Source organism: Globicephala melas, chromosome 13 (genome assembly GCF_963455315.2).
Source record: "Globicephala melas chromosome 13, mGloMel1.2, whole genome shotgun sequence".
NCBI classification, from domain to species: domain Eukaryota; kingdom Metazoa; phylum Chordata; class Mammalia; order Artiodactyla; family Delphinidae; genus Globicephala; species Globicephala melas.
In genome coordinates, this window is record NC_083326.1 from 71,086,393 (window position 1) to 71,108,794 (window position 22,402).

General features: G+C 49.3%; 1 protein-coding gene across 5 annotated transcripts in view; it reads right to left on the reverse strand.

Moving 5' to 3' along the window:
* The window catches only part of SGSM1 (small G protein signaling modulator 1), a 77,865-nt gene that overhangs the window by 48,584 nt on the left and 6,879 nt on the right, over positions 1-22,402 (reverse strand). For 3 of the 5 annotated variants that reach the window (XM_060311150.1, XM_060311152.1, XM_060311151.1), the window contains 3 exons: positions 7,145-7,220; positions 3,798-3,960; positions 1,187-1,339 (listed from right to left, as the gene is read on the reverse strand). In XM_060311150.1, the coding sequence (XP_060167133.1) occupies positions 1,187-1,339; positions 3,798-3,960; positions 7,145-7,220 (392 nt within the window). Of the gene's footprint in view, positions 1-1,186; positions 1,340-3,797; positions 3,961-7,144; positions 7,221-19,248; positions 19,412-21,773; positions 21,821-22,402 lie in introns of those variants that run through there. The other 2 variants (XM_060311149.1, XM_060311148.1) reach the window with 1 other exon arrangement.

Below are 22,402 nucleotides of genomic sequence, written 5' to 3' on the forward strand. Positions count from 1 at the left end.
CATAACAAGACAGGGGGCAGAGATGTGTTATAATTTACTAGGAGGTGAAGAGGTGAACTGGAACTCCAGAGCCTGGATTTCTTTCAGTTCCTCTCCTGCCTCCGGGCCTTTGCACCTGCTGTTCCCTTTGCTGAGAACACTCTTCCCCACACTGTTTCACAGTATCCCATCTTCTGGGATACTTTCCCTGACCACCCAGAGGAAGTTAAACACCACCCACCTGTCCTGGTACACTCATCACAAATTATCACAATTACTATTTGCCTGTTTTCCCTGCTACAATGTGAGTTTCATGAGGGGAAGGACTTTGGTTTGTACTTTCATACATATTTTCCTAGCAAACAGGCAAAGAATAAAAGATGAGAACAATGATACCCACTCTGTGTGAGGATGTGGTTAAACAGGCATTTTCACATACTGAAAGATGGAAAGATTCTCAGATATATTTCTTTCTTTCTTCCATCCTCTCTGTCTCTCTTGCTGGAAAGGGGTGCTGGCCACGAGGAGTCTCAGATCATAGATCCTTCAGTAGATCTCCACTGTTCTTTTCGTAATATCCAAGTTCTTAAACATGACAGGCAAGACCAGTGTATCCCCAACATCTAGGTTAGTGCCTGGCACATAGTATATGCTCATTAAATATTTATTGGGTGAATGAATGGATGCACGGATGAATGTTTGCCAAGAGGACTTACACTGTAAAACCTTTATACCATGTCAATCTGAGCTAGGAGAGAAAATGTAAAAAATATCACTATGCATTCCCAAAATGCTGTGTACTCACTAACTCCTTTTCTCACCTCTTCTCCAGAGTGGCAGCAATTCCCATCCTGTCCCATTCACCAGAAGAGACAACAGAGGCACAGAGAAGCTAAGTGAGTCCCCTAGGGCCACATAGTGAATAGACTGTGGGCTTCATTCATGGGAAAAGGAACATCTCTAAGATTGCAAGATCCTTACACCCCACCCCAATTCCAGAGACCCTGCATTGCTATTAAGCACCCAAATATTCCCAAGGTTCTAAGCTAGGCTAGTTCAGAGTCAAACATCCAGAAGGCCCTTATTTAATCACCTTCACATCAAGTGTATATCAAGGGGGCAAAGGGTAAGCAGCTTTGCGTGAGAGTGCAATTCCTAAGAAGGCCAGCAGGTGGTGGCAGAGCGCACCCAGGTGTCTTCCACTCACCTGCTGTTTTCCACAAGGTAATGAACAATTTTGTCCAGGACCTTCTCAAACAAGGCTGTACGGATCCACAGGTGCTTGATGGCGAGTGGGGACAGGTTGGGCAGTTTTGGCAGCTTTCTCACATTCTCCTGGAGGCCCTGTATCTGGTTTCGCCTTCAAGACCAGTAAAGGAAGAGAATAGATATTCACAAAAGAGGAAATCCAACGGGATCAATATGCAAAGAGGAAAGTGTCCAACTTCTCTGAGAAATCAAGGAATGTCAATTAGAACAACAACAAGAGCCCATATTGCTCCTGGAGAATGGGAAAACAGTTGAAAAAATAATACCGAGTGAGTGTGAAGCTGTGGTAAAACTGACACTTTCCTACACTGTGGATGGGTGAGCCAGATTCTCATACTGAAATGTCTTTGTTTTTTTAACATCTTTATTGGAGTATAATTGCTTTACAATGGTGTGTTAGTTTCTGCTTTATAACAAAGTGAATCAGTTATACATATACATATGTTCCGATATTTCTTCCCTCTTGTGTTCCCTTCCCTCCCACCCTCCCTATCCCACCCCTCTAGGTGGTCACAAACCACCGAGCAGATCTCCCCGTGCTATGCGGCTGCTTCCCACTAGCTATCTACCTTACGTTTGGTAGTGTATATATGTCCATGCCACTCTCTCACTTTGTCACAGCTTACCTTTCCCCCTCCCCGTATCCTCAAGTCCATTCTCTAGTAGGTCTGTGTCTTTATTCCTGTCTTGCTCCTATTGAAATTTCTGTCCCCCTCTCTTACTTTCTCTCTCTTGGCTGGAAAAGAGTGCTGGCCAGGAAGAGTCTTGGATTATAGATCTTTTGGTGGCTCCCCATTGCTCTGGAGAAGGGAGCTTTTTAACATGACTAGCAGGGCACTCCATGACCTCGCCCGTTTGCCTCTCCAGCCACCTCCTTATTACTCTCTGCCTCTGACCCCATGATCCAGCCAGACAGAGATATCTGTGGATCCCTGAGGCTGTGAAGCTCTCATATGAGGACTTTCGTGAACTGCTGCTTCTTCCCGGCTTCCCCCGCCCACCCTATTCCCTGGCTGACTCCTTCTCACTCTTGAGGTCTCAGCGAGGGCACCCCCTCCTACAGGAAGCCCTCTTGCACCAGCTGAAGCTGGGGAGGGGCCCCTCCTCTGTGTTCCCTCAACCTCTGCAGCTTAACTTCCCACTCACTTCTCTGTCTTCCCCTCCACACTGTGACCTCGAGGGTATGGACAATGCAACTGCTTTTAAAATAAAATATTGAGTCTACCAAGTGGCAAGCCTTGGCCCTTTTTCACGCCTGTATCTCCAGGGCCCAGCACAGTGCCTGGCATATACAAAGGGCTCAGTAAATATGTCCATGAATGAATAATTGCACAAATGAATGAATGGACACCTGGAATGGACATCTCTCATTCCTCCATTAGAAAGTTGCTCCCAATGTTATGGAAGGTCCATGGAAATCCATCCCTTTTAAGAAGTTATCAGCAAACACCTGGGAATTTAGCAGATGGACTGGAAGGCACCTAAAGACCAGGTGGCTGAGGAGTCAGATTCCAAATGGGAGTTGGCAATGCCAAATCCATAGCCTTACCCATCATGCAGTTCTGGCCAGCAGTCCGGGGCTGGCAGGGCCTAAAGGGCAAGGAAAGGGCCATTTCTCATCCAGTGAAGTAGAGTAACCACTCATGGCAGAGAGGGCAAACACATGACATGCACGCCTCTCTCTCCCTTCTGTTGCCCATAACAGGCATGGCTAATCAATCCAATTCCTCTTTCCCATGTAGTCCACTCACAGCTCCAGAATCTTTCGCAACACAACTCTCTGTGCAGCTACTAGGACCAAATGGGTTTGAAACCTATTTGCCATCCCTGACCAGGCTCCAGGTAGAGGGTTTGGCTGTGCAGTTGGGACGCTGGGGGTGGCTCGGGTGGAAGGCCCTCATGTGCACACTCTCAGGCCATGAGCCTCCCCCCAGTACACACAATCAGCCACTAAGACAACATCCCCTTCAGTGGCTGCTTCACTGTGAGCATCTGTCCACACAGACAGAGACCATGTTGGTTATGTTAAACTTTGATCTTCCTGCATTTGGCAGAGGTTTGGCTCAGAGTAGGCACTTATTCACTTTCCAGTTGTTTCTTGGGCATCTCCCGGGTGCTGAGCACTGTCTCAGACACTGGGGACCTAATGGGGGATAGCACAGGTGCAGCTGCCTGCCCTCAAGGAGTTCAGAGTCAAGTGGGGGAGACAGACGACAATCAAGTAAACAGTAAATGAATAAACTACAGATGGTGATAACAACTGGGGAGACAATAAACAGAGGGATATAAAAGAGAAATGGTGTGAGGGTTGAAATTTACCATTAATTAGGGGAAGGCCTGAGGATGACAAGGAACCAGCCATGGAAGATGAGGGGTGTGAACTGGGTGGAGGGTACAGTGTGTGCAAAGGACCTGGGGTGTGAAAGAATCTGGCGGGTTGGAGGAGCAGAATGGAGAGTGGAGAGGGTGCAGGCTCTCACCGAGCCCGGGGAGGAGCAGGGGCTATCCTCTGGGGGTACCCTAGCCTGTACCCCGTTCTCAGCACTTACGCGCTCTCGATCAGCTGCTCCAGGTCCTGCACCTTGCGGCTCAGCTCCTCTGCTGGCGGGAAGCTCTTGCCCACTTTCATGAAGAGAGCTGCGATCTTGTTGCTGCGCAGGAAGCCAGCCGCTCGCCTCCGCAGGCCATGCAGGACGCAGGCCTCCACAGCCGCTGCAGGGACACAACGATCAGCAGGCCCTGCCCATGCTCCCCAGTGCCCAGCCTGGCTCTGAGCTTCCAACACACACAGGTACCTTGAAGATCCGGGGACCCCAGAATCACAAATTTCGTGACAGCATCATAGCAAAAAGCACGTATACCTCTCCACCATCCAGCCCCTTAAAAGGGAGCAAGGGGGCTTAGTGGTGAACCCACGCGGGCCGCCCAAGGTCAGATCATCTCTGTTCACATTCTCTCCTGGCCAATAACCAGCTGTGTGACAGGGGTCAATTACTTCCCCTCCCTGTGCCTCAGTTTCCTCATCTGTAAAACGGGGATGGTATGAACATTAACCTCGTGAGGTTACTGTTAGGATGAGGTGGAAAAAATGCACGGAAAGCACTTTGCCAGAGCCTGGCACATAGTGTGTGCTTTACGAATGTTAGCTATTACTCCTGTCCATGAGGGAGGGGAGCCTGGACCATGTGACTGCTGAGCTCTATTCCGGTTAGGGAGTCACACTGTTGTCACTACTACTGTGACTCCAGTAACAGCTAACATCATGGATCTCATCTGAGCTCTGCCACAGCCAGGCAGAAAGTAAAACCATCCATTTTTCAGATGTGGAAACTGAGGCTCCCAGAGGTAAACTGAACTGTCCAGGGCCACCCAGCAAATGAGTGATGGAGCTGGGATTCAAACCCACATCTGAACCCAAGGTGTGCTCACAACACCTGTGCCTCCACAAAGGGCCTTTGAAGAGAGGATTCAGTCATAATCTTCCCATTTCTGTGTTTCCCCTGGAGGCCCTGCCCAGTCCTCCTCAAATAAGAGACCTAGGGTGTAGCCTGGGTTCTACCACTAACTTGCTGTGTGACCTTAGGCAAATAACTTTCCCCCTCTGGTCCTCAGTGTTCCCTTCTGAGAAACAGACCCTGTGCAGGCCATTCTGATGGCCCCTATCTTATATCTGATACTCTCAGCAGCCTTTATTTATCTTCTTACTTTCCATCTTACACAGCAGACTGGGAGCTCTCTGGTATGCACTGGAGCATAATCAATGTTTATGGGAAAATGTTAATTTATAATAAGAGCTACCCCTTCTTGGGCACCTACTCAGCCAGTGTTAAGGTTTACCTTCCCTGATCCCCGTGGCAAAACTCATTAAGCAAGTGTTCTAGTTACTGTCTTTTCAGAAGAGCACACCAGCACTCAAGAGCCTGGCCAAGGGCTTCCCTGGTGGCGCAGTGGTTGGGAGTCTGCCTGCCGATGCAGGGGGTGCGGGTTCGTGCCCTGGTCGGGGAAGATCCCACATGCCGCGGAGCGGCTGGGCCCGTGAGCCATGGCCGCTGAGCCTGCGTGTCCAGAGCCTGTGCTCCGCAATGGGAGAGGCCACGCAGTGAGAGGCCCGCGTACCGCAAAAAAAAAAAAAAAAAAAAAAAAAAGAGGCTGGCCAAGGTCATGCCATGTGCAAGGAGAAATACTGAGAGGTTTCAGTTTAATTGCTTGTGTTGCTTTTGTTGTTGTTGTTAGCAATGACTTGGCTTTGAAGGATTGTTCACATGTTGCCTAATCTGCTCATGGATTTAAAATATTCTGGGTGATGATCTCTAAAATATCTTCAGTTTTGCTTACATACCCAGAACTTTCATTTCTTTATACTGATTAAGTTCATGATCCATTCTGGCTTGGTAGACATTATTCCATGCTTTCCGACAATGGCTCATAAGGAACAATGGACAAAAGAAACCTCAGGGACATCCCTCAGGTCTCATTTAGAGCCAGCAGATTTCTCTCACCCCCAAACTCTGATCAGAGTTAGAGAATTATTATGATTTTTATCACTCTCTAGTCTTCTAAGTCTTTAATTGGTAGGTATGCTAGTGAGTCCCAAAATAGACATGCATATCATGTCTTTTGCAAATAAAAATGTCCAGGAGAAAAAAGAAAGCCAGAGATACGTATCTATATTTATATAGAGAGATATATATTCCCATATTTGTGTGTGTGTATATACATGTGCACGCATAAATGTGTATTTTTATACATAACGTAACATCTTACAGAAAAACCCCAATGAACTTTTTGGCCAACCCAATATATACATAAAACATATTTCTGGGACTTCCCTGGTAGTCCAGTGGTTAAGACTCGGCGCTTTCACTGCCATGGGCCCAGGTTTGATCTCTGCTCAGGGAACTAAGATCCCACAAGCCAGGAGGTGCAGCCAATATATATATATATATATATATGTGTGTATATATATATTTATTTAAATAAATGCATTATCACCTAAAAAAATAAGATCTTGCCCAAGGTCACCCAACCAAGAAATGGCAGAGGTGGGATGTGAACAGAGGTGGGCTGCAAGGGGCTGAGCTGACGTCAGTGGTCTCCCAGGTCATGGCATGTGCTCGGCCAGCTGTAGGCCCATGGGTGGTGTCCCCGGCCATCTGGATGGAGGCTGATGGGCCCCTCTATAGGGCCAAGACCGTGAGGGGGGTATTACAGCTTGTCCTTTGTTATGAGACTCCAATCACGAAATAAAAAGGTGTTCAGGGAGAAAGAAACACTCCCACGTATACGTACACACTGCTTAGGCACTGAATCTGACTTCAGGGACACGGTAAGACACCTGTCTCTAGCCATTGTGAAAGTACAGTAAGAACCTGGCAGCGAGGTTATTCCTGGAACCCTGTGGGCCTCGCAGATTCAAGGAGAGAAGTCTCAGTCACGCTCTGAGCCTGCCTCCTTTGCTGAGCCAGCTGGAAGAGATCCCTCGGGATGTGTCTATGGCTCTTGATTCCTTTCTTTTTTTTTAAAGTCCTCATTCATCCTCTCTCTTTACCTGGGTGAGGAAAGGATGTAGAGCCCATCCCTTAGATGCAAGACCCTTGGTCGCTTGGGGTAGGGTCAGTGCGAACGGAACCCACGGGAGGGAAGGCATCCTTCTATGTCAACCATGATTACCTTTTCCCGGGGTGCAGATGTCATTCTTAATTTCTTCTCTACTTCCAAATCTTTTCTCTACTTCCAAATTCCCTAATGGAGTCCCTTTAGAATCCAAAAATAACCTCGCAGTTAAAAAGCAAAAGAATGACATGAGAACTTTGCTCAAAGAAAGACGCCACATCCCCAAGGCAGCCCACAGAGGGAAAAAAAAGCCGCTTTTCAAGGCCACGGGCCACTAACTCACCACAGAAAGAGATGATGTGGCTGCTGTCTTCATGGACAAACTTGCGCGTGACGGCTTCCTCCATAATCTGCTTCACCTGGAAGGCAGAGGCACCAGAGGGGGAGACCCAAACCCACTCGGGGTGCAGACACCTCAAAGGGCTACATCACTCCCCACGGTGTTCTCAGGCTGCTTGGGATGTTTTGGTAACTGCTTTCCTTCCACATCCTCCCTGCTGTGTTTTCTGTAGGGCTAGGGCCTGTGGCCTCTGATAGCTGCACACTTCACACTGAACTAAATTATTTTTTCAGGCTCTCTGCACAGTGGGCTTCTCTTGAGGTGTCACGAAAAATGTCCTCTCCTTCCTGACTGTCCACATCATCTAAGGCATCCCACCTCTAACTCCTTCCATCCCCTGTTATGGTTTCTTCAGAGTACTTCCTGTCCTATTTGTTTACTGTCTGTCTCCATCTTCTACAATATAATTTCCCCAAGGGCAGGGCCTTGTCTGCCTTTTTTCACGGCTGTATCCATGGAGGCTAGAACAGTGCCTGGTCCGCAGTAGGTCTCCATAAATATTTTCTAAGTGAGTGGATGAATGAATGAATGAATGAAACGGGTATATTAAAAAAAACAGGAAGGTGTAGTATGAAGAATCAGCCCTGGAATCCTGTAGACCACAGTTCAAATCCCTGCTCAGGTACCTACCAGCTGGATTTGTGATCTTATTTTGGGAAACAGAGGCTTAGCAACGTGTAGAAATTCACCCAGAAACGTAGAGCTGGCCCAGAGTGGAGACAGAATCCAAGCTGGGTCTGACCCCCCAGGCTGTGTGTTTTTCATACTACATTCACTCATTCAACAAATATTTATTGAACACCTGTGATGTGCCAGGCACAGGGGACACAGCGCTGAAAGGGCAGCCATGCCTCTGCTTATGGAGGTGGCCCTTTGGTGGCCTGAATGCCCTTCTGCTCTGCTGGATTCTGGGCCCCACTGTGTCTGGAGTCACTGTAGCACTTTAGCAAAGTGTTTCTCCCCTCTAAGGCCTCAGTTTGCCCACCTGGAGGTTGAGGAGGTCAGAAGAGATGACCTCAAAACCTGGTCCCCGCTCTACATCTCTGGGGCTGTGACGTGGGGATCCGGAATCCACCCCCATCGATGAGCCCCTACTCCCTTCTGGCTGCCCTGCAGCCCACCTACACTCGGCCTGGCCAGCCCATCCACGTGCCTGTCTGAGAGCAGTCTCAGGCTCTCAGTGTCCCTCTCTCCTTTCCTTCTGATTGCCTTCTGGAGGGGAAGACAGAACCCAAAGCATCCTTGGCCATGTTCTCCGGAAAAACACATGGCAGTGACCACCTGAGAGCTGACACAGCACCTCCCCCGACACAACCAAGTCAGCACCCGCACCGTGAACAGCTCCCGGCCACCAAGCCCAGCAAGCTCTAAGCCTGGTTTTGCCAGCAGCATTTCAAAGTCTGAAAACTATCTAACTGAGCCTGTGGAACTGGTCCCAATTACAAATGGGGAAACTGAGGTTCAGGAAGATGAACTAGCCCACCCAAGGCCATACGGCTAGGAAGCAGCAGAGCTGGAATTCCAACTTATAAAAATGTTTCTCATTTTGGCTCCAGCTGCCATATCCTGGCCCGTCTAGCTGCTAGCTGTATTTCCTCAGGCAGCCCATGTCGCCTCTCTGAACCTTAGTTTTCTCACTGGGTAAAGGGCTTGTAGGAACAGCACCTACAAGGGGCAATGGGAGGACTGCACAAGGTAATGCACCCCATGTGCTGAGTACAGAGCCTGGTGTGCAGTGTACCTGCGATAAACGTTAGCTGCATGTAGGTCATTGCCCTACCGAGAACCTCACACCTGGCCTCCTTTACCGTTATTCTGGTCCTGCCTGAAACATCACCTGTTAAGATTAAATTTCCTTGCTTGGGGGCCCACAGTGGCTGCTTTTTGTAACATCCATCAGATTTGTGATGATTTTGTCAGCATCTGTCCTCCCTGCCAAGCTGTGGACCCCATGAGGGCAAGCACTCCGTGTCTCTCTGCTTAACAACTGTGGTTCCAGCACACAGTAGGTGTTCAATAAAGTTCTGTTTGAGGAATGAATGGCTTGAAAGATCATGATTGACTTCTGCTTTGGTAGAATATTCTAGTTGAAAAACATGCTTTCTTATCACTATAATCATGGGTAAATGGAGTAGCCGTATAATGACAAACAAAGGCACAGAGAGGCGGAGTAACCTGCCCAGAGTCACACAGCCGGTGACGAATGGATTCAGGGCTTGGACCCAGGTTTATCCGACTCCAGGGGTTGAGCCTCTTCTACAACATGCCGTTAAGCCCACATGGTCTCAGAGCATTTGTCCCCCTCTCTGCCCTCCTCAGCCTCAGGTACCTGCCTCCCTCTTTTCTCTGCTCCCAGCACCTAGACTTGGACATCCTTTGGGAATAGAGGCTGAGGGAGTGAGTTCAGGCCAAATAGTGGTGACAGTAGACTGTCAGGGAGGCATGGGGGTGGGTGTCCAGGCAGCTGGATCGGGAGTACTTTCAAAAGCACAGTGAGTAATCAACAGCCAAGAATTGGGAGCCAAGCAGACGTGGGTTCAAATCCTGGCTCAGCCACTTACTAGCTGTAGGAGCTTAGGCAAACTCCCTTACCTATAGCTCCAATTTCTACAGAATCGTTTCACTGACTCTTTTGGCTCCACCATTGAAACAGACTTAGAGTCCAACCATTTTTCCTCCCCTCCACCAGCACTGCCCAGGTGCCAGTGATGCTGGTCCAAGTCATATCTCTCCTAGATTGACACTGTAACCTCTCACTGGTCTCCCTGCATCTACATCCTAGAGGCTGTCTTAACAGCCTTAACTGTGTCCAGAAGGATCTTGTTAAAAGGTAAGTCAACAGAACAACCAGACAGAAGGCCAATAAGGAAACAGGGGACTTGGACGACATTATAGACCAACTGGACCTAACAAACACATGGACTGTCCAACCAACAAGAGCAGAATACACACTTTTCTCAAGTGTACATGGAATAGTCTTCAGATTAGTGTGTTAGGACACAAAACAAGTCTTAATAAATTTTAAAAGACTGAAATCAAAGAAAGTATCTCTTCCGATCACAATGGAATGAAGCTAGAAATCAACAGCAGAAGGAAAACTGGGAAATCCAGAAATAACTGAAAATTTAAACACACGCTTAAACAATGAGTCAAAGAAGAAATCACAAGAAAAATCAACAAACGTCTTGAGACAAAAGAAAATGAAAACACAACATGCAAACATTTATGGGATGAAAGGGAAGCAGTGATAAGAGGGAAATTTACAGTTGGAAATACTTACGTTAAAGAATAAAGATCCCAAATCAGCAATCTAACTTTACACCTTAACGAACTATAAAAGAATAAACTAAACCCAAAGCTAGCAGAGGGGAATCAAGATTAGAAATAAACAAAATAGAGAACAGAAAAAATTAACAAAAGCAAGAGTTGGTTCAAACAATCAGCAAAACTGACAAACCTTTAAGCTGGACTGACTAAGAAAAAAGGAGAGGGCTTCCCCTCTGAGAACCAGCCCTCGGATACTGAGTTCAAGGTGGAGAGAGCTGCAGGGATGGAGTAAGACAGTCCTGCCCTGAAGGGGCCCTTAGTTCAAAGAGCCACAAGCTAAGAGAGGTGGGAGGTAAGTGCGATGGGGACCAGCAGAGCTCCTCGGGTGGGGCCCAGAAGCACCAGCACTGGCACCAGCTGGGAACTGGTCAGAGAGAGGTACAGATGCTCAGCCTCACCCTGGACCTACTGAATCAGAAACTCTGAGGTGGTGATCAAGCCCTCCAGGTGATCTCAAGCACGCTCAGACTGTACTCAAGGATCTAAGGGGATGGAAAAGGAGAGGCGGGGAGAGTGCGGAAGGGTGGGGGAGGATATAAAATATAAAATAAGGAGCTGCCCCCAAATCCTTAAGAAAGAGGCGTAGCAGTCACAGCTGTCTCTGGGGACCCCCCCCACACAGGCTGCCCCTTCTGGGAACCTCTCCCTCCCACCCTGATCAGACTGGGGGCAGCAGCGGGTCCTGGCTCCCCAACGTTAATGTCACGGGGTGCTGCACGCTTCCCTTGCCTTAGTCAACAGCCCTTTATTAAAGTCACCTTGGGAAGCACTTGCTTCCTATCGGCACCCTGACTGCACACACACATTGTCTCAACTCCAGAATCTGCAGAGCGGAGAAGGCCGTCTGCTTGCAGCTGTGGATCCTGAAATTCAAAGGGTCACACAGCTGGGAAGCCGGCTGCAGGGAGGAGCCCGTGGCTGCCTGGCTCTGGGCCTCTTGTCCTGGGGATGGATCTGGGGGTGGGTGGTGGAGGGGAGAATGCAGCACCCAGGGTGTTCTCAGCCTGAACAAGGGGTTCCGGCGAGTGAGGGCCCCTCCCCACCTCCGTTGGCTCCCAGCTGTGGGCTAGAATATCTTCCCAGAAGTTCATAACAGGCTGATAGCCGGAGGCCAGGAGAGGAAATTAAAAGGCAATGCTGTGGGAGCCTCCCCCAGAAGGTCACTGAGAGTCTTGCAGAAGAGGGCATGGTCTCGCCGCAAGAAGAAAGAGGCTGCTGCCCACTCCTGCGAGGGGGGGACCCATCCCCGGGGACAGGTCAGCACTGGGGGCGGGGGAAGAGGGTCTGGCAGCTGCAGAAGACTTCTGAAATTAGCTCAACCACCTTCCCCCTCTCACACCCCCAGACATGGTCTTGAACTTGGTCCACGCTGGAGGCAGACAGACTGAGGGACCGTGGGGTGGTTTGGAGACAGTGGCAGTGGCAGGGTGCCATCCTGGCTCCTTGCGGCCTGCGTGATTTTCTAAGCTTTGGACCAGGAATCCCGCCCCATTTGGGCAGCACAGAGGCAGTGACTATGGTTGGCGCCACTCTAGAGCCACACAGACCTGTATTCTCATCCCAGCCCGGCCACTCACGTCCAGTGTGAGCTCGATCGAGTCGTGCCCCTGCTGGCACCTCAGTTTCCTCATCTGTAAAGTGGAACCTATCACCCCCTGGGGCTGTGCTGAGAGTTAAATGCGATGTGACTGGTGAAAGGGTAGGCCGGGCTGGCACACAGTAGAAGCTTTATGACGCTAAAGCTTACCCTCACTTTTTTGGGCACTCGCTGTGTTCCGGGGACTATCTGTAAGCACAACCTTAATGAGGTCATTTCCCAAGTTATTCCCATTTTATAGATGGGGAAACTGACACACAAACATTAGCTAACTTGACCCAGGTCATGCAGAGGCAGCAGGATTCAGACCCAGGGCCTTTGTTCTAACAAATACTTTGTCTGTCACTGCAGAAGCAGAGGCCACTGTGAACCAAACGCTTCTGTTATTCTCCTTTTGTTTTGTCATTCTGCTTTTGTTATTAGAATAAAAGAGAATGTATACTAAGAGCATCTACGAAGTGCCAGGTGATCTGTATAGAATGTCTGATTTAATCCTCATGGGAGCATTATTATCCCCATTTTAGAGATGGATAAAGTGAGGCACAGAGAGTTTATACAACTTGCCTGTAGGTCACACAGCCAGGACTTGAAGCCAGGTCTGACGGCCTGAACTGAAGCCCTGCCTCCAGCCCTGCCCAATGCTGGGTCAGGCCCTCTGAAATCCCAAGGTGCTGAGAAACCTGTGAGGAGGGATTCTCCAGTGTCTCCCAACTTGGGGATGGAAAGAGGCACTGAACTGGGAGTCAGAAGACCTGGGTCACCTGGATGTGACCCTGCCAACTACATCCCACTGTGGGGGCCCTTCAGAGGCAGGGGCACCTCAAAGGTCACAGTGGTCGGGAAACTGTGATCCCTCTCCAGCTCCATTCTAAGGAGTCCTCCAACAACTGCTTGCATTTCTCCAACGATGGGGAGCTCACTCTTTTTGGAACCAGCTTCTCAGCTCTAAGGACAGGATGTGAGGAGGCAGTTGAGAGAGGCTAAGAGCCCAAGAGGTGGAGTCACTGACCTGGGGTCCAATCCTTGGCCACTCACTGCCCACATGATGCTAGACAAGCTTCCCCATCTGTAAAGTGGGGTGGATGGTCTTAGCACCCCTACCTCACAGGGGTAATGTGAGGCTTGAATGAGACTGTGGAGACTGTACTTGGCACACAGTAGGGATGCTACAAACAGTAATGACTCTTGACATGGTAGTGACGGTCAGGTTCACTGAGTGGCCCACGGTGGATATCCATGAGGGTTAGTTAGTTAGGTGAATGGCCAATTGCTAAGGGGCCCTTTCAGCTCTATTCACCAACCCCAACTTCCTCTGGCTGTGGCCCAGCCGTGCCTTCACATCAGGCCTCAGAGCACCTACCCCACCCCACCGCGGGCCCCACCCGGCAACCATTCAGAAATATGCCCTGCCCTCCCCCATCCCTCCCTCCCTCTACCTGCAAATATTTAAACAGCATAAAAGGAGGAGTAATCTCAGGAGGGAGACAGGGAAATCCGGGCCAATCTGCAAAGCCGGAAGGGGGGCTCCTGGTGGCTCCCCGGGCTGCCCTGTGTCTCTCCTCCTCACACCTGCCACCTGCGCACACCCAGGTACCCTCATGTTGCCCACCTGGAACCCTGCCAGCTTCCAAATGGACTTGCTCCTCCTCCCTGACTCTCCACACTGTGCTGTGTTCACTCCTCTAAGCCCCGATGGGAATCACATGGCCCAGTATGCAGGGCTGTCACAAGGATTACGGAAAATACAGGCAGGGGACCTCAAACGAGACCCAGCACACAGCTGGCACCATATAAAGGGAGGCATTTTAGTGACGTGAGTAAGAACATGGGCTTGGGAGCCACCAGGCCCAGGTCAAACTCCAGCTCTGCTGTTCGCTGGGGGACCTCGGGCCTCGGTTTCCTCATCTGTGAAATGGGGATGATGTCTGCACCACCTCACAGGGGTGCTATGTGAGGATTCCACAGACAAAACAGGCACAGTGCTCAGAACCGCCCTGTCTAAAACGGAGCCTCTTGCATGGCACCCTAGAACTTATCACAGCCTGATCGTCACTACACGTCTGTGGATTTATTCGTTCAGTGTCCGTCTCTCCCAAGTAAACCTTGAGCCCCTCGGACAAGCAGTTCAATATATATTTGGTGATCACTTTGATTATACCAATAACACGAATACCAGTAGCCGATGCTTATGGAGCTGGGTTCCAGGCAGTGTCCTAAGCCCCTTGGATGCCTGATCTCGTTTGCTATGTGTGTAAGGCTGGGGTCAGCAAACTTCTTCTGTAGTAAGTCAGACAGCAAATACTTCAGGCTTTAGGATAGCGGTGCCATATAAAATACAGGATGCCCAGTAAAATCTAAATTTCAGATAAACAAGAAATACATATATATATTTGGTATAAGTATGTTCCAAATAGCGAATGGTAAATACTTTTGCTAAAACATTACTGTTTCCCTGAAAGTCAAATGTAATTGGGCTTTCTGAATTTTCATTTGCTAAATCTGGCAAACCTCTTTTTTAGACCACGTACAGTCTACGTCACAGAGTCTCTTTTGTTTTTACAACGCTTTGCAATGTAAAAAGCACTCCTGGCTCAAGGGCAGCACACAAACAGGCTGCATTTGGGCCACGGGGACCCCTGGTTTAAAGCACCCAGCACAGTGCCTGTGGCACATAGGAGGCCTAAATAAACATCACCAGAGCTGCCACCTGCTCGGCGGAGGCCTTAGAGCATCCGCACACCAGCTGGGGTCTCAGGTGGTAGGTGCCTGGTGGTGCAGGTGGGTGAGTAATGCTTAGGTAGCAACAGCTTCTGAGATGGAGGCCCCTAGGCAGCCTGACTCTTACATCTACAAGAAACTCACGGTGGAGAGGACTGTTAGATTAGGATGCCTGGAGGGCCTTCGAAATGGTTTTAAAAATAACTCTCAGGGACTTCCCTGGTGGTGCAGTGGTTGAGAATCCGCCTGCCAATGTTCGAGTCCTGGTCTGGGAAGATCCCACAGGCCGCGGAGCAACTAAGCCAGTGCACCACAGCTACTGAGGCTGTGCTCTAGAGCCCGTGAGCCACAACTACTGAGCCAGCGCACCACAACTACTGAAGCCCACGCGCCTAGAGCCCGTGCTCCGCAACAAGAGAAGCCACCACAATGAGAAGCACGTGCACCACAACAAAGAGTAGCCCCTGCTCGCCGCAACTAGAGAAAGCCCGCGTGCAGCAACGAAGACCCAACACAGACAAAAATAAATAAAAAACAAAACAAAACTCTCAGCATGTGGGGAAAGTGGGGAGAAAAGGGGGGTGGCTCAAAGGCCCCCTCGACAATGACTGGGGTGAGGGGGGTGAGAGGTGGATAGGCTGGGCCACTCTGCAGGCACCCCGGATGCTGAGAACAAGAAGCCGATACCTTAAGAGGCCAGTATTTCCAGCTCTGCCTCAGAACGCAGGTCCCCAAAGGCAACGCAATGGGCTCACCTCCACGCCTTTGCCTAGGTGGTGCCTTCTGCCAGATGCCCCTCCCTGCATGCTCCAGCTGGCTAACTGCAACTCAGGCTTCAGCCCAGGGGTCCCCTCCTCCTGGGAGCCTTCCTGGACTTTCCATACCCCAAGCGGGGATAAGCATGCCTCTTCCACGTTCCGCTAACACCTGCCTTCCCATAACGTATCACATGAACCAAAACTGTCAAAACTGACTGCTCAGTCAGTCAACATTCACAGAGCGCCTCCTATGTGTGCAGCATTAGGTGGCAAGCAGATAGAGTCCCTGTCCTCATGGAGGTCACAGTCAAGCAAGGTGGAAAGACATTAACTAAATCACACCAACGGGTAGATAATGACGAAGTGAGACCAGTTCTCTGCAGTGAAAGAACTTGGTTCTATGAGAACAGATAACAAGGAAACTGGGTGGGTGGGGAGGTCAGGGAGGGCTTCCTGCAGGAGGTGACGCTCAAGATCTGAAGTACAAGTAGAAATGAACTTTCTGGGCTTCGGATTCACCAACTCTAAAGCATAGGGAAAAAAAATTCCTCCTGCTACTGCCCCCACAGAGGTGCCCTGGAGCTCAAAGGAAGGAACAGATGTACGGACAGTGTGGCAGGGAAAAGCACTACATGGGAATAGCTGGCGGCTCTGTATTTTTTAATTTGATATGGGCGAGGCACGCAGGAGGTGAGAGTTGGGAGGGGCTGGAACAGGGCTGAGGCTGATGGGTGGGGCGGGGCGGGGGGAGGGAAAGGAATATTTTGGGAAGCTCCAAAGCAGACACAGATGTGGGGGCTGGATGGGACCGCCTGGCAAGCTATAACTATTCCCATGGTGTGGCTCCACCTGCCTTTCCTGCCAAATCCTGTCCCTTCCCAGTCACACGTGCATTCCTTCTGTGTGACCCATGTGACTCCCACCACCTGACATTCGCTTCTGCAGTAGCCTCCACCTGACATCCCCACCCACCCTTACATCCACCTCCAGCTCTGGAAAAACCACCCAGTGCTCCAGAACCAGATAATGTGACCTTCTTACTCCCTCCTGAGACCCCCTCGAGTTGATGTGATGCCCCCTCCCTTTCCCAACTCCTAGAGTAACACCCACTGCACAGCCATGAGCACTGGACTCTGGAATCAAACTTCCAGAATTCATATCCCAGCTCATGCACGCATGATCTCGGGCAACTCATGTCCCTTCTCTGAGCCTCAGCATTCTCATCCATAAAATGGTGTTATTCATATTAGTGTTATATTAGTATTTGTATTAGAGATTAGTATTGTCTCAAAGGCATAAAATAATACATTTTGTACATTTTGTAGCAATATATCTTGGATCTGTCTCTGAAGGCAAAAGAAATAAAAGCAAAAATAAACAAATGAGACCTAATTAAACTTAAAAGCTTTTGCACAGCAAGAGAAACCATTGACGAAACAAAAAGACAACCTACGGAATGGGAGAAAATATATGCAAATGATATGACCGATAAGGGGTTGATATCCAAAATATATATAAACACCTCAGACAACTCAATATAAAGCATTAAACACAATAGCAGCTACATAGTAGGTGCTTTATGCATTTGTTTTATGTAAGAACAACCAGCATTTATTTATAAAGTGCTCACTGTGTGCCTGGCACTGTGTTTAGGGGGTTTATCTCATCCAATCCTTGTGGCAATTTGGAGAAATGGATACAATTAGCCTCCTCATTTTACAAACGAGGAAACTGAGTCTCAGTGAGATTAAATGACTTTCCAAGAGCACAAGGTTTTCAAATGGCAGGGCAGGGATTCAAACCCATGACTACCTGCTCTGCACTGACCCTGGCACACAGTAGGTTCATTCATTCATTCAACAGACACCTACGGATGCTTCCCACAAGCTGGGTAGGAGCTTTACATATGTGAGCCCAAAGATTCACAATAATATAGGTGTCATTGCTACTATTCTCATTTTTCCAACGAAGCAGCAGACCTGGGAGGGACAAAGGTCATCTGGCCTGTGAAGAGGCTGGGATCTGAATCAAGGTCTCCTGCTCCAGAGTCCCAAGTCACGGTGGGGACGCTAGCAGCCAGGTGGCCAATGCACCAGCTCCCTCAGCCCAGTGAAGCCCAATGTCACAGTCACAGCCAGGGTCCAGCAGCACCTGCCAGCTCCACCTCTGCCCCAGCCATCATCTTTCATGACCCATCTCTCCCCGCTCGCCAGGCACCTCCTAGCTCCCTCTCTCTGCCACACGTCGGTTCCCGAAGGAAAATCAGAGTCATGAAAAGAATGTCCAAGCTGAAATGCTTATTACTAAATGAAAGAAGCCACTCTGAAAAGGCAACATACTGTATGATTCCAACTGTACGACGTTCTGGAAAAAGCAAAACTATGGAGACAGTAAAAAGATGGGTAGTTGCCAGGGGTTGGGGGGAGAGAAGGATGACTAGGGTGGAGCACAGAGGATTTTAGGGCAGTGAAACTGTTCTGTGTGATGCTCTAATGGTGGATACACGTCCCTATGCATTTGTCCACACCCACAGCATGCACATCACCAAGACTGAATCCTAGCGTAGCTATGAACTTGGGGTGATAATGTGTCAATGCAGATTCCTCCATTGTAACAAATGTCCCATTCTGGTGGGGGGTCCATAGTGGGGAAGGCTGTGCATGTGTGGGGTGGGGAGTGTAAGGGAAATCTCTGTACTTTTCATTTAATTTTTACTGTGAACCTAAACTACTCTAAAAAAATAAAGTCTGTTTCTTAAAAAAATGTCTTTACCTTACTCTGCCACTCATGGAGAATGTCGGCGGGGGTCCCAGCTTTTGGGCAAACAGGCTGAGTCTCCTTTCAAAGAGACTCCTCCTTGCCTTCAGCCTGCGTGGTCTGCAGGGCGCTCTGGGGCCTCGCAGAGCAGGGGTCTGAAGGTGTCTGGCACTAGGACCTCAGCAACCACAGGGAATGGATCAAGCTTCCTTTTCGGGATTCTCTCTCCTCTGCAGTTCCAGGACTGATCTGCCCCACCCTCACGCCCACATCCTTCCACCCTGCCCACCACATCCACACAGGTAAGGAAGGCAAAGCCACAGGGGTGTCCTTCTGCAGTCCCATCCGTGTGATGGGAATGAGCAGATAAATAAATAAATGATGAAGTGGTGGCATGTGGATTTTCAGAGGGTTAGAAAAGCCCTCCCTCCGGTTCCTCACTCTTAAACGCCCTAAAGGTGGCTATGGGGCTTGCAGGAGAAGCAAATGCCTCTCCCGGGCCGCTGCCGGTCCCGCCCCAGTTAATAGTTTACTGACGTGCTATAAATAGGCACCAGGCATTGTTTCCGAAGAGCAGAAAGACCCGCCAGCCAGCGGGGCTCGGAAGGAGAGGTGTTCCGGGGCTGAGAATGGAGTTCCCACCAACAGGTCTGTCATCGCCACCCTGCACAGGTGCCCCAGACCCCTCGACAAGGAGTCTTCCCCAGTGCCTGATTCTAAGACCATTCACCTGGGGACATCCTGGCCAAAAGGTCCCTCCGGCCAACACTCCCACACCCAGCCCCGGATGGACATGGAGAAGCCTTGAAGGCCATCCCCCGGCCGCCCCCCATCCCCAGGAAAAAGGGCCCGCGTGTTTCACATTCTCAGCCCACACCATGGACACCCACCAGCTTTCTCCCGGTTGCTCTGCCTACTGCGTGTGGCGGCTCCCCTGGCAACATGCCCCGTTTCCACAGACCCACGGGCCTCAAGGATGAGGAAGGCACACACGGACTCCAGAGGGTGCCGAGATTCTCTGGAAAGCTGCCCAAAATCTGGGGGTCTGGGCGGCTGCAGGAAAGAAAGAAACGGAATTCCCAGATGGTTCACACTCAGGATGGACCAGAAAATGGACTAACCACCTCCAGCCAACCTTAAGAGGAAAAGCAGTGAGATAGTGTGTTTAAGGGCTGGGTTAGAATCCTGGTTCTTACGGGCTCTCCGACCTTGGGCAAGTCACTTCACTTGCTCTGTGCTTCAGTTTACTCATCTGTAAAATGGGACAATAAATAGGACCTACCCCTACCTCTGAGGTAGGGGTAGGTCCTATTTATTAAGGATTTTTTAAAGATCAAATATGTTAATGGATATAAAGCACTTAGCACAACGTCTAGAACATGATAGAACTTTCTGGACATGCTGTATCCCTGTATCGTCCAATATGGTATCACTAGCCACGTGGGGCTATTGAAACGTGCCTAGTGCCGTTGAGGAACAGTATTTAAAATGTAATTTTACTTGATTTAAATGTAAATAGGCACACGTGACTAGTAGCCCACATTGGACAGTGCAGGTCTAGAATATAGTAGGTGCCCAATAAATGCTCATTATGATTATTATTAGAGATTGATATTATTATTAGAGGACTCACTGGGTTAGAAATTAGGAGACACTATTTCATTTCTGAGCACGTGGAGGTTGGGAAACTGTACTGTATTCACCTTTGTATCCCAGCATCTTTCAGGATTTTTTTTTTTTTTTTTAATCTGTGAAAGGTTTATTTAAAACCATATTAAAGGACACCAACTGTATTAGGGTATCTGGGTTGTGGATCCTCTACAGGTCCTGAGGATGATGGAGGATACCCTCTCCATACAGCAAGTACAAAGTGTTTGTACAATTTCAGGGTTTTGCACACCCCAGAGTAAAAATCTCTGATCCAGCAGACACCTGCGCACAGCAGGTCCCCAGGCAGCACTTGGGATCACAGCCAGGCACGGAGCATCAGAGTGGCCACCTCTACTGTTAGGGGCTGAGCTCCAAATGCAGGACCCTCAGGCTGTGAAGGTGGATGTCTGTGGTTTGTTGGCCTAGTTACCATCTCCCTGTCTGGTCATTTCACCTTGACTCTCCTCTGGGTCCCCTCCTTTACTCTCACAGGGCTGACTCCACACTTCACCCCTCCAGGCTTGACCAATCAGAGCAATCCATCCCACAGCCATTGGCGCAAAAGGAGCACATGACCCAGGCTGGTCGGATGAGATGTAATCCTAAGACTTCTGCTAGAACCGTGGGGAAGGAGAAGCTCTGTTTGTCTCGATGTCAAGCTGGCATATTGTTTCCTGAGAGCGGCTGGGCAACCCTCTACCTCCCCATAGAGAGGAAGCATAAAGCTTACACAGACAAAAGCAGCACAGAGAGGTGGAGAGAGATGGTCCTGGTAACATCACTGGAACCCCTGGATACAGCTGTACATAAAGCCGGATCACTACAAACTTCCCAAACCCTTGAACCAATAGATCCATTTCTTAGCCTCTCTTTCCCTTTCTGCTTTATATTTATATGTTTATTTACTGTTTTAACTAGTTTATTTTTAGCAAGTTATTATCCAACTTGAATTGGACGGGGCTGGCTAAAATACCCTGCTCTGCTGCTTTGCAGCTGTGTGACCTTACTTAGTCTCGTTTCTCAACCTCTATGAGCTTCAATTTCCTCTTCAGCAAAGAGGAGTTGCTATTCTGTACGTACTCTATAGGAAAATTGCTTTGTGGATTAAATGAGACAGAGTAAAGCACTTAGAGTAGCGTTTAATAAATGGTAGTAGTAAAAATGTCTTTATTTCTTAAAAAAAAAGAAATGATAGCTGCTCTAATTCTAACTTTCTATTTCAACATAATTCACTAAATAACAATAATTAGAGGAGAATTCATTCAATGCCCCAAGTATCGCCAAGTCCCTTGATCTCTTGGGGCTTCAGTTATCCGATTTTTGTATGGGGTCTACGGCAATAGGACCTGTTACTGTCCTTCACAAATGCCCAGAATCTGAGTTCCTTCAAGATTTTGTAAAGAAAAAGCACAAAAAAACTATTCATCTCCTATCTTCTTGTACTACTAAAAGAAAGAAAAATACGCTGCCCCCACTGGAGTTCAGCCCTCCTAGCTGCCTCACCTGGGGGCTCACAGCAGCTAAGCGGCAGGGCCAGCAGGCTCACGAGGGTTTCTGACCTCCTGAGGCTGAGGGATTACCTCCACGGGGGCCGATGAGCAGTCAGACACAGAGGGAACCTCCAGCTGCCCACCCGAGGATGGCAATGCCATCAGTCAAGACTCAGCCTTGCAGACTCCTACTCAAGGGCTCAGTCCCGCTGGATCCCCTTCCTAGGCTACAGCACTGCTGCTGTGGTCCTGGCACCCCCCAGCCCGAGGCTTACCCAAGGAGATCATGATCCCATGCTGAGGGCATCTGCAAGTTCAACGTGACCAGAAAGGGCAGCAAAATGTCCTTCTGCAAACGAGTTCCATCTCACTCTTAACTGAGTGAGCCAAGCACCGTGCCTGGTCCCTCCACAAATACTGTCAAACCCCCGTGTGACGGCATAAACGAGTGGTAGATGATGCCCTGGCCATCTGATACACAAGGAAACTCAAGCCAGAGAGATTCCCACAGCTCCTAAACGGCAGGGCTGCAACCTGAACTCAAGGCTGTCTGGCTCCAAAGCTTGGCCTTATCCCTAACTCCACACTCTCGTCACAGCTTATAACCACATTGGTTTTGGCTCCAGAGTGCAGAGCTGGGTCCTGGAGCCAGACCCCCGAGCTGTACCACTTACAGTCTCCACGACCGCACGGGTGTTACTTGCCATCTCTGTGCCTCAATATCCTTCTCTATTAGGGAGAACGTTTTATCCACTCCACGGGGCACTGAGATACTTAAATGAAGTCCTTCATATAAAATGCTCAGTAAATGCTGTTTAAAAAAACTTGATCCCATTAGAATGGCTTTAGTCGAGCCCTTGTTTTCCTTGAGTGAAGGCTCCCCAAAAGTCTTATCAGCTACTGA